Source organism: Pleurodeles waltl, chromosome 6 (genome assembly GCF_031143425.1).
Source record: "Pleurodeles waltl isolate 20211129_DDA chromosome 6, aPleWal1.hap1.20221129, whole genome shotgun sequence".
NCBI classification, from domain to species: Eukaryota; Metazoa; Chordata; class Amphibia; order Caudata; family Salamandridae; genus Pleurodeles; species Pleurodeles waltl.
In genome coordinates, this window is record NC_090445.1 from 3,201,774 (window position 1) to 3,214,589 (window position 12,816).

Here is a 12,816-nt window from a genome sequence, read left to right on the forward strand (position 1 = left end):
AGGTGGGTCATATGGTGTGTAGATTACGCCAGTAGAGTGGTGCTGGCACGTTATGGCATTAGAGAGGTGGGTCATATGGTGTGTAGATTACGCCATTAGAGTGGCGCTTGCACGTTATGGCATTAGAGAGGTGGGTCATATGGTGTGTAGATTACGCCATTAGAGTGGCGCTTGCACGTTATGGCATTATAGATGTGGGGTCATATGGTGTGTAGATTATGCCAGTAGAGTGGCGCTTGCACGTTATGGCATTATAGATGTGGGGTCATATGGTGTGTAGATTACGCCATTAGAGTGGCGCTTGCACGTTATGGCATTAGAGAGGTGGGTCATATGGTGTGTAGATTACGCCAGTAGAGTGGTGCTGGCACGTTATGGCATTAGAGAGGTGGGTCATATGGCGTGTAGATTATGCCATTAGAGTGGCGCTTGCACATTATGGCATTAGAGAGGTGGGTCATATGGTGTGTAGATTATGCCAGTAGAGTGGCGCTTGCACGTTATCGCATTATAGATGTGGGGTCATATGGTGTGTAGATTATGCCATTAGAGTGGCGCTTGCACGTTATGGCATTAGAGAGGTGGGTCATATGGTTTGTAGATTACGCCATTAGAGTGGCGCTTGCACGTTATGGCATTAGAGAGGTGGGTCATATGGTTTGTAGATTATGCCATTAGAGTGGCGCTTGCACGTTATGGCATTAGAGAGGTGGGTCATATGGTTTGTAGATTACGCCATTAGAGTGGCGCTTGCACGTTATGGCATTAGAGAGGTGGGTCATATGGTGTGTAGATTACGCCAGTAGAGTGGCGCTGGCACGTTATGGCATTAGAGAGGTGGGTCATATGGTGTGTAGATTACGCCATTAGAGTGGCGCTTGCACGTTATGGCATTAGAGAGGTGGGTCATATGGTGTGTAGATTACGCCATTAGAGTGGCGCTTGCACGTTATGGCATTAGAGAGGTGGGTCATATGGTGTGTAGATTACGCCATTAGAGTGGCGCTTGCACGTTATGGCATTAGAGAGGTGGGTCATATGGTGTGTAGATTATGTCATTAGAGTGGCGCTTGCACATTATGGCATTAGAGAGGTGGGTCATATGGTGTGTAGATAACGCCATTAGAGTGGCACTTGCACATTATGGCATCATAGAGGTGGGGTCATATGGTGTGTAGATTATGCCATTAGAGTGGCGCTTGCACGTTATGGCATCAGAGAGGTGGGTCATATGCTGTGTAGATTATGCCATTAGAGTGGCGCTTGCACGTTATGGCATCAGAGAGGTGGGTCATATAGTGTGTAGATTACGCCAGTAGAGTGGTGCTGGCACGTTATGGCATTAGAGAGGTGGGTCATATGGTGTGTAGATTATGCCAGTAGAGTGGCGCTTGCACGTTATCGCATTATAGATGTGGGGTCATATGGTGTGTAGATTATGCCATTAGAGTGGCGCTTGCACGTTATCGCATTATAGATGTGGGGTCATATGGTGTGTAGATTATGCCATTAGAGTGGCGCTTGCACGTTATGGCATTAGAGAGGTGGGTCATATGGTGTGTAGATTATGCCAGTAGAGTGGCGCTTGCACGTTATCGCATTATAGATGTGGGGTCATATGGTGTGTAGATTATGCCATTAGAGTGGCGCTTGCACGTTATCGCATTAGAGAGGTGGGTCATATGGTGTGTAGATTATGCCATTAGAGTGGCGCTTGCACGTTATGGCATTAGAGAGGTGGGTCATATGGCGTGTAGATTATGCCATTAGAGTGGCGCTTGCACGTTATGGCATTAGAGAGGTGGGTCATATAGTGTGTAGATTACGCCATTAGAGTGGCGCTTGCACGTTATGGCATTAGAGAGGTGGGTCATATAGTGTGTAGATTATGCCATTAGAGTGGCGCTTGCACGTTATGGCATTAGAGAGGTGGGTCATATAGTGTGTAGATTACGCCATTAGAGTGGCGCTTGCACTTTATGGCATTAGAGAGGTGGGTCATATAGTGTGTAGATTACGCCAGTAGAGTGGTGCTGGCACGTTATGGCATTAGAGAGGTGGGTCATATGGTGTGTAGATTATGCCATTAGAGTGGTGCTTGCACGTTATGGCATTAGAGAGGTGGGTCATATGGTGTGTAGATTACACCATTAGAGTGGCGCTTGCACGTTATGGCATTAGAGAGGTGGGTCATATGGTGTGTAGATTACGCCATTAGAGTGGCGCTTGCACGTTATGGCATTAGAGAGGTGGGTCATATAGTGTGTAGATTACGCCAGTAGAGTGGTGCTGGCACGTTATGGCATTAGAGAGGTGGGTCATATGGTGTGTAGATTATGCCATTAGAGTGGCGCTTGCACATTATCGCATTAGAGAGGTGGGTCATATGGCGTGTAGATTATGCCATTAGAGTGGCGCTTGCACATTATCGCATTAGAGAGGTGGGTCATATAGTGTGTAGATTACGCCATTAGAGTGGCGCTTGCACGTTATGGCATTAGAGAGGTGGGTCATATGGCGTGTAGATTATGCCATTAGAGTGGCGCTTGCACGTTATGGCATCAGAGAGGTGGGTCATATAGTGTGTAGATTACGCCAGTAGAGTGGTGCTGGCACGTTATGGCATTAGAGAGGTGGGTCATATGGTGTGTAGATTACGCCATTAGAGTGGCGCTTGCACGTTATGGCATTATAGATGTGGGGTCATATGGTGTGTAGATTATGCCAGTAGAGTGGCGCTTGCACGTTATCGCATTATAGATGTGGGGTCATATGGTGTGTAGATTATGCCATTAGAGTGGCGCTTGCACGTTATCGCATTATAGATGTGGGGTCATATGGTGTGTAGATTATGCCATTAGAGTGGCGCTTGCACGTTATCGCATTAGAGAGGTGGGGTCATATGGTGTGTAGATTATGCCATTAGAGTGGCGCTTGCACGTTATCGCATTAGAGAGGTGGGTCATATGGTGTGTAGATTATGCCATTAGAGTGGCGCTTGCACGTTATGGCATTAGAGAGGTGGGTCATATGGCGTGTAGATTATGCCATTAGAGTGGCGCTTGCACGTTATGGCATTAGAGAGGTGGGTCATATAGTGTGTAGATTACGCCATTAGAGTGGCGCTTGCACGTTATGGCATTAGAGAGGTGGGTCATATAGTGTGTAGATTATGCCATTAGAGTGGCGCTTGCACGTTATGGCATTAGAGAGGTGGGTCATATAGTGTGTAGATTACGCCATTAGAGTGGCGCTTGCACTTTATGGCATTAGAGAGGTGGGTCATATAGTGTGTAGATTACGCCAGTAGAGTGGTGCTGGCACGTTATGGCATTAGAGAGGTGGGTCATATGGTGTGTAGATTATGCCATTAGAGTGGTGCTTGCACGTTATGGCATTAGAGAGGTGGGTCATATGGTGTGTAGATTACACCATTAGAGTGGCGCTTGCACGTTATGGCATTAGAGAGGTGGGTCATATGGTGTGTAGATTACGCCATTAGAGTGGCGCTTGCACGTTATGGCATTAGAGAGGTGGGTCATATAGTGTGTAGATTACGCCAGTAGAGTGGTGCTGGCACGTTATGGCATTAGAGAGGTGGGTCATATGGTGTGTAGATTATGCCATTAGAGTGGCGCTTGCACATTATCGCATTAGAGAGGTGGGTCATATGGCGTGTAGATTATGCCATTAGAGTGGCGCTTGCACATTATCGCATTAGAGAGGTGGGTCATATAGTGTGTAGATTACGCCATTAGAGTGGCGCTTGCACGTTATGGCATTAGAGAGGTGGGTCATATGGCGTGTAGATTATGCCATTAGAGTGGCGCTTGCACGTTATGGCATCAGAGAGGTGGGTCATATGGTGTGTAGATTACGCCATTAGAGTGGCGCTTGCACGTTATGGCATTAGAGAGGTGGGTCATATGGTGTGTAGATTACGCCATTAGAGTGGCGCTTGCACGTTATGGCATTAGAGAGGTGGGTCATATGGTGTGTAGATTACGCCATTAGAGTGGCGCTTGCACGTTATGGCATTAGAGAGGTGGGTCATATGGTGTGTAGATTACGCCATTAGAGTGGCGCTTGCACGTTATGGCATTAGAGAGGTGGGTCATATGGTGTGTAGATTACGCCATTAGAGTGGCGCTTGCACGTTATGGCATTAGAGAGGTGGGTCATATGGTGTGTAGATTACGCCATTAGAGTGGCGCTTGCACGTTATGGCATTAGAGAGGTGGGTCATATGGTGTGTAGATTATGCCAGTAGAGTGGCGCTTGCACGTTATCGCATTATAGATGTGGGGTCATATGGTGTGTAGATTACGCCATTAGAGTGGCGCTTGCACATTATCGCATTAGAGAGGTGGGTCATATGGTGTGTAGATTATGCCATTAGAGTGGCGCTTGCACGTTATGGCATTAGAGAGGTGGGTCATATGGTGTGTAGATTATGCCATTAGAGTGGCGCTTGCACGTTATCGCATTAGAGAGGTGGGGCCACGCGTTGCAGCCATCACACCATCAGGAGTGCTCATGCGCATGCTGGGAAGAGGCAGCTGACGGTTCTGTTCTTCTGTGTCGTAGGATGAAGTCCGGCTCCTTTCTGAGCACCGGATGGTTCACCATGATCTTGGCGATGGAGCTGTGCGAAAAGATCTCCGTGTACGGCATGGTGAGCGAGAGCTACTGCAGGTATGAAAGCATTGCAACACACGCCTGTGCCTGGCACATGTGTGTCCAAGTGTGTCCTGCACAAACTCATCAAAACAGCATTTATGAATTGTGAAAACATGCACAACATCCATAGCCAAAGGGTGTGAATCCAGGCAGGATGCAGACACCTGTGCCTGAAACACCTGGATTCATGTGTCATGTGCACGACAGAGACTCCGAGCCACAGAGTCCTCACTTTTTGAATATTCCCTAGGTGTGAGACTGGATCTGGAAGCTTTCAGCAGTACCTCTGCATGCCTGTAGGTGGCGCCATGCAGCTCAGCACCAGCACTGTTCAGCTCCAGAAATGTCATGCGGAGCCTATGTAGGCGCTAATGCTGTGCACTGACCTCAGTTTCTGTCTGTCCGCACCTCCTGACGTGGATCCGGAGCTTCCTTTCGTATCTCTGAGACACTTTACCTTGAGACTTGTCCAAACTTCTACTGTGTTGAAGGGATGTCGCCCCTTAAAGCGGCAGGTTTTAAATATTGCATGGACTGTCGCAAGAAAGGTTCTGTGACAGATCCCCACCAGGAGTGCCTGTGGAGTTTAGTCACAACTCTAAGGCCGGCAGTGCCTGTGCGTCAGTAAACCCGAAGGACATTCAGGACACCGAGGTGAAACACACCAAAGGCGCTCATGTCCCCAGTCTTCATGCTCGACGCCTTCTCACCGCTCGCATTCACTTGAGCAGGCATGGGGTGGCTGATAGTTCTTGATCTGACTCCCAGGTTGGCGGAGCCGATCCCATCACTTGCTCCAGCACAAGACGAGTTTCAGGGGCCGTCTGCCACCACTCAACAGAGTGAGGAGACTATGACCCTGGTGGTGCGTTTGCTCAGTCCTATCAAGATGACAGCTGGTGTGATGACTTGCAGGAGGCTAGTGGTCCCGATTCCTGTCCTGGAATGAACCTTCTCTCGCCCCCTGGACTAGCCGTACAAGAATCCGCTTCCTACACTACGGGAGTGCGAGGGGCGGCAAAATGTTTCCGTTGATCCATCAGCCAACCACCAAAATGTGCGACGCCATCTTCCTGCCCAGGCAATGCAGCTTTTCTATCACAGTACCCCTCCCCAAAAAGCTTGGTGGTGCTGACATCTGCAAGCAGAACTGACCCCAACATGTTCCCAATTACTCCCGCCCTGCATGTTGAAACCTTTGGCAAGTTAACCTTTTCGTCCACTGGTGAGGCACCGCATGTTTGTGAATGCCAGTTCGTGGCCATGCCCTTTGGGACTTGGTGGCCCAAGTCCTCACAGGTGTCCCTTTAGATCTCTAACTGGTTCTCGTCAGTCCATTCAGGACAGTCAGGATGCTGTCAAGTTCATGATTTCTTGTGGCTAGGGTACCACTGATGCCATCGAGCAGGGTTGCCATTCGCCACCACGCCTGGCTGCAGCCCACCAGTTTTTCAGGTGAAGATCGGTCGTCCCTTATTAACATTTGATGGGACTCGCCGGATTGGGGACAGGGAAGGCCCTTTTCTCGAGTAGTTCAAGAACAGGGCCACAGCACCCTTCTCACCAGCCACATAAGCCCTACCGCTCCTTTGGTTGGTTCGGCAAAGGTACCTTGTAGGAAGCTGGCCCAGTGTGTGATGGACACCTATAGTGCTTACACCTTATTCCAGGTCCAGGTATCCCCTAATAGTGAGGTGTAGTCCGTGTCTAGGAAGCCAGGGCTCTCTAGGGGTAGCTGTGGATGAGCAGCCGAGGCTTATCTAAGAGACATGCAAAGCTTATGCAATACCACTGTAGTCACACAGCACTTACACACATGAAAGAACCAGACAGTGTTACAAAAATAAAGACACTTTATTATAGTAACACAAATACTAGAACACTGAATAGGCAGTCCCCCCAACCAGAGGTAAGTACTCGCTCTATATATTCACGCAGTAGCAATAAAAAATTAGCATAGAAACAAGAAGCATTGGCAATTCTTAGTAAAAGTATAAAAGGCCCTGGGGAGGGACAAACCCTATACTAAGCAAATGGAATGTGAGATTCAGTCCCCCACCCAAGGATGTGGAGACGTTAGAGGGGAGCTGGAGGAACGAGGAACCCCAAGAGGTGAGTACCAGAGTGACCCCCAGCGACCAGGAGAGCAGAGGTAAGTACCTGGTTTTCCCAAGGACTAACACACGGACTTAGAAAGAGGATTGTACCAGAACAGGACCAGACAAGAAGACCCCAGAGGTGGATTCTGGTCGAAGAGGACCTGCAAAGGAAGGGCACAGAGTCCAGTCCACGATGGAGTGCCCGGTAGGGGCAGGAGCCACTGCCCACCCTTCTGTGGATGCAGAACCAGGCCGACAAGGGAAGAAGAGGACCAGCTGTGAGGCCCAGGAGCAGAAGATGCACATGTACCTGTGATGCAGGATCCACGCAGCTCCAGAGGAGAGTACATCTGCTTAGCCGGTCGTCGTTGCGATTGGTGCCTGCAGATGAAAGGGAATGGGCCCTTCACTCAAAGGGAGATTCCTTCTTACTTCTTGGTGCAGCTGAAGTCTCACTGACCTCAGAGGATGCACAGCCGGGTAAATGTTGCAGTTTCTGGAAGGAGCCGGAGAAACAATGTTGCAAAGCGGAGTCGTTGCTGGAGTTGCAGATTGTCGGTGCTTGAAGAGTCCAGTTTCTGTTCCTGTGGCCAGAAGATGAAGTAAATGATGCAGAGGAGTCCTGTTGAAATCTTGCACATCAAATTAAATTTGGGGAGCCACCCTCAAGGGAGTCCCTAAATAGCCATAAAAGGGGGTTTGGTCACCTAGTAAGGTGACCACCTATCAGGAGGGGTCTGTGATATGACCTGCCTGACCTGGTCACTCCGATGCTCCCAGGGGCGTTTGCACACCTTGGTTTGAAGATGGCAAAATCGAGTCTCCACCTGGAGGAGCTCTGGGCACCACCCCTGGGGTGGTGATGGACAGGGGAGTGGTCCCTCCCCTTTCCCTTGTCCACGTTCATGCCAGAGAAAGGACTGGGGGTCCCTGGACTGGTGCAAACCGGTTTATGCCAGGAGGGTACCAAATGTGCCCTTCAAAGCAAACCACTGGCTTGTGGAGGCTATCCCTCCCAAGCCATGCAACACCTGTTTCCAAGGGAGAGGGTGTTGCCTCCCTCTGCCACATGAAATTATTTGTTCTGCCCTCTTCTGCCTGAGCTGGTCAAGCAGCAGGAGGGCAGACACCTGTCTGAGGGGTGGCAGCAGTGAGGGCTGCCTGGAAAACCCCGGAAGTCTGGTAGGAGCAATACTGGTGGTCCTCTAAGGATCCATCAGAGTGTATTGAATCCTACAACCAATATTGGCAAAAGTATTGGGTTATGATTCCGACATGTTTGATACCAAACATGCCCATGTTCGGAGTTTCCATATGTAGCTGGGAATAGGTAGTGTCCTGTCCAGTACACGTGTAAAATGGCTTCCCGCACTTACGAAGTCCAGTGTAATGGAGCTGAAGTTTGTAGGGGCACCTCCGCTCATGCAGGGGTGCTGTCACACACAGGTACTTACACACTGCCCTCTGGGCCGGAGAACCTACCATAGGGGTGACTTGCAGTGACCCGGTGCAGTGACCTGTGGTGAAAGGGTGCATGCACCTTTTCACGCAGGCTGTAATGGCAGGCCTGCAGACACTTTTTGCAAGGACTCCAATGGGTGGCACAATACATGCTGCATGCAGCCCATTAGGAACCCCTGGTGCCCCAGTGCCCTGGGTACCTGTGTACCATATGCTAGCGACTTACCTGGGGGCACCAGTATACCAATTGTGGGGTGTGCAAAGTCCTAGGCAACCAAACTTAGAGGGAGAAAGAACAGTCACTGGGGTCCTGGTTAGCAGGATCCTAGTGAAAACAGTCAAAGCATACTGAGAGCAAGCAAAACGTGGGGTTAACCATGCCAAAAAGAGGGTACTGTCCTACGTACCTCATACCAGCAGCCAAACCAACCCCACAGCATGGTGCCCAGAAGTTTCACGGTTGCAGCTGTGGTCCCCAGCACACCTTCAGGCATGGTCAATGGGCTGCCCAGTCCACTACTGTGAGAAGGTAGCCTCTTTCTAGCCTTGTTACCCCCACTTTTGGCCTGTTTGTGAGTGTATGTCAGGGTGTTTGTCACTGTTTTCACTGTCTCACTGGGATCCTGATAGCCAGGCCTCAGTGCTCATAGTGAAAACACCATGTTTTCTGTATGGTTGTTATGTGTCACTGGGATCCTGCTGGTCAGGACCCCAGTGCTCATAGGTTTGTGGCCTATATGTATGTGTCACTGGGACCCTGTCACACAGGGCCCCAGTGCTCATAGGTGTGCATGTGTATGTTCCCTGTGTGGTGCCTAACTGTCTCACTGAGGCTCTGCTAACCAGAACCTCAGTGGTTATGCTCTCTCATTTCTTTCCAAATTGTCACTAACAGGCTAGTGACCATTTTTACCAATTTACATTGGCTTACTGGAACACCCTTATAATTCTCTAGTATATGGTACTGAGGTACCCAGGGTATTGGGGTTCCAGGAGATCCCTATGGGCTGCAGCATTTCTTTTGCCACCCATAGGGAGCTCTGACAATTCTTACACAGGCCTGCCACTGCAGCCTGAGTGAAATAATGTCCACGTTATTTCACAGCCATTTTACACTGCACTTAAGTAACTTATAAGTCACCTATATGTCTAACCTTTACCTGGTAAAGGTTAGGTGCAAAGTTACTTAGTGTGAGGGCACCCTGGCACTAGCCAAGGTGCCCCCACATTGTTCAGAGCCAATTCCCTGAACTTTGTGAGTGCGGGGACACCATTACACGCGTGCACTACATATAGGTCACTACCTATATGTAGCTTCACAATGGTAACTCCGAATATGGCCATGTAACATGTCTATGATCATGGAATTGCCCCCTCTATGCCATCCTGGCATTGTTGGTACAATTCCATGATCCCAGTGGTCTGTAGCACAGACCCTGGTACTGCCAAACTGCCCTTCCTGGGGTTTCACTGCAGCTGCTGCTGCTGCTGCTGCCAACCCCTCAGACAGGCATCTGCCCTCCTGGGGTCCAGCCAGGCCTGGCCCAGGATGGCAGAACAAAGAACTTCCTCTGAGAGAGGGTGTGACACCCTCTCCCTTTGGAAAATGGTGTGAAGGCAGGGGAGGAGTAGCCTCCCCCAGCCTCTGGAAATGCTTTGTTGGGCACAGAGGTGCCCAATTCTGCATAAGCCAGTCTACACCGGTTCAGGGACCCCTTAGCCCCTGCTCTGGCGCGAAACTGGACAAAGGAAAGGGGAGTGACCACTCCCCTGACCTGCACCTCCCCTGGGAGGTGTCCAGAGCTCCTCCAGTGTGCTCCAGACCTCTGCCATCTTGGAAACAGAGGTGCTGCTGGCACACTGGACTGCTCTGAGTGGCCAGTGCCACCAGGTGACGTCAGAGACTCCTGCTGATAGGCTCCTTCAGGTGTTAGTAGCCTATCCTCTCTCCTAGGTAGCCAAACCCTCTTTTCTGGCTATTTAGGGTCTCTGTCTCTGGGGAAACTGCAGATAACGAATGTATGAGCTCAGCCGAGTTCCTCTGCATCTCCCTCTTCACCTTCTGATAAGGAATCGACCGCTGACCGCGCTGGAAGCCTGCAAACCTGCAACATAGTAGCAAAGACGACTACTGCAACTCTGTAACGCTGATCCTGCCGCCTTCTCGACTGTTTTCCTGCTTGTGCATGCTGTGGGGGTAGTCTGCCTCCTCTCTGCACCAGAAGCTCCGAAGAAATCTCCCGTGGGTCGACGGAATCTTCCCCCTGCAACCGCAGGCACCAAAAAGCTGCATTACCGGTCCCTTGGGTCTCCTCTCAGCACGACGAGCGAGGTCCCTCGAATCCAGCGACGCTGTCCAAGTGACCCCCACAGTCCAGTGACTCTTCAGCCCAAGTTTGGTGGAGGTAAGTCCTTGCCTCACCTGGCTGGGCTGCATTGCTGGGAACCGCGACTTTGCAGCTACTCCGGCCCCTGTGCACTTCCGGCGGAAATCCTTCGTGCACAGCCAAGCCTGGGTCCACGGCACTCTAACCTGCATTGCACGACTTTCTAAGTTGGTCTCCGGCGACGTGGGACTCCTTTGTGCAACTTCGGCGAGCACCGTTTCACGATCCTCGTAGTGCCTGTTTCTGGCACTTCTCCGGGTGCTACCTGCTTCAGTGAGGACTCCTTGTCTTGCTCGACGTCCCCTCTCTCTGCAGGTCCAATTTGCGACCTCCTGGTCCCTCCTGGGCCCCAGCAGCGTCCAAAAACGCCAAACGCACGATTTGCGTGTAGCAAGGCTTGTTGGCGTCCTTCCGGCGGGAAAACACTTCTGCACGACTCTCCAAGGCGAGAGGGATCCGTCCACCGAAGGGGAAGTCTCTAGCCCTTTTCGTTCCTGCAGAAACCTCAGCTTCTTCTGTCCAGTCGAAGCTTCTTTGCACCCGCAGCTGGCATTTCCTGGGCATCTGCCCATCTCCGACTTGCTTGTGACTTTTGGACTTGGTCCCCTTGTTCCACAGGTACCCTAGATTGGAAATCCACAGTTGTTGCATTGCTGGTTTGTGTCTTTCCTGCATTATTCCTCTAACACGACTCTTTTGTCCTTAGGGGAACTTTAGTGTACTTTGCACTCACTTTTCAGGGTCTTGGGGAGGGTTATTTTTCTAACTCTCACTATTTTCTAATAGTCCCAGCGACCCTCTACAAGGTCACATAGGTTTGGGGTCCATTCGTGGTTCGCATTCCACTTCTGGAGTATATGGTTTGTGTTGCCCCTATCCCTATGTTTCCCCATTGCATCCTATTGTAACTATACATTGTTTGCACTGTTTTCTAAGACTATACTGCATATTGTTTGCTATTGTGTATATATATCTTGTGTATATTTCCTATCCTCTCACTGAGGGTACACTCTAAGATACTTTGGCATATTGTCATAAAAATAAAGTACCTTTATTTTTAGTATAACTGTGTATTGTGTTTTCTTATGATATTGTGCATATGACACTAAGTGGTACTGTAGTAGCTTCACACGTCTCCTAGTTCAGCCTAAGCTGCTCTGCTAAGCTACCATTATCTATCAGCCTAAGCTGCTAGACACCCTATACACTAATAAGGGATAACTGGGCCTGGTGCAAGGTGCAAGTACCCCTTGGTACTCACTACAAGCCAGTCCAGCCTCCTACATTGGTGGCAGCGGTGGGATAAGTGCTTGAGACTACTTACCACTCTTGTCATTGTACTTTTCATAAGAGAAAAATATACAAAACAAGGTCAGTGTATATACACATAGCCAAAAAGTTTTGCATTTCCTCTTTTCACTCTTTTCTAAGTGCTGAAAAGTACTCCTAAACTTTCAAAAAGTTCTTAAAAGTTTTAAAAGTTTTTGTCTGTCTTTCCAAAAAGTTCTGAAAACTTTTTTCTCTTTTTCTATCACTTTAACTCTCTCTAAAAAATGTCTGGTACAGGCCAAAATGTTGAACTGTCCAAAATTGCATGTGATCACCTTAGCTGGAAAGGAGCAAGGAGTCTCTGCATAGAGAGAGGTTTGAGTGTAGGGAAGAATCCTTCCTTAGAACTGTTAATTAATATGCTTAGAGTACAGGATAAGGCCATAAGTGCCCAATCTGGTGAAAAAGTAGCTAATGGTTCTCAATCTGATCCAGGGACTCCCCCAGGAAAAGGTTCAGGAAAGAAACTTCTCAGCCTGCCCATTACTAGACAGTCTAGCATAGTTGGTACAGAAATTGAATCACACCATACTGATGGTGTGCTCTCACATTATGCTGGTAGCCAAGCTGTTAGGGTGCCCTCTGTAAGGGACAGGTCTCCTTCTGTTCATTCCCATCATACCTCTGTATCTAGAAATGTCCCTCCCACCCACCCTGATGACAGATTGTTAGAAAGGGAACTCAATAGATTGAGAGTGGAACAAACCAGACTGAAGCTCAAGAAGCAACAGCTGGATTTGGATAGACAGTCTTTAGAATTAGAGGAGGAAAGACAGAAGTTGGGTTTAGATACCCATGGTGGCAGCAGCAGTATTCCCCATAGTCATCCTGCAAAAGAGCATGATTCCAGGAATCTGCAC

General features: G+C 49.4%; 1 protein-coding gene across 1 annotated transcript in view; it reads left to right on the top strand.

Annotated features, from left to right (window-relative positions):
* Nucleotides 1-12,816, top strand: part of ST6GALNAC4 (ST6 N-acetylgalactosaminide alpha-2,6-sialyltransferase 4) — a 158,913-nt gene that overhangs the window by 121,598 nt on the left and 24,499 nt on the right. The window contains exon 5 of the mRNA XM_069236936.1: nt 4,588-4,695. Within this exon, the coding sequence (XP_069093037.1) occupies nt 4,588-4,695 (108 nt within the window). The remainder of the gene's footprint in view (nt 1-4,587; nt 4,696-12,816) is intronic.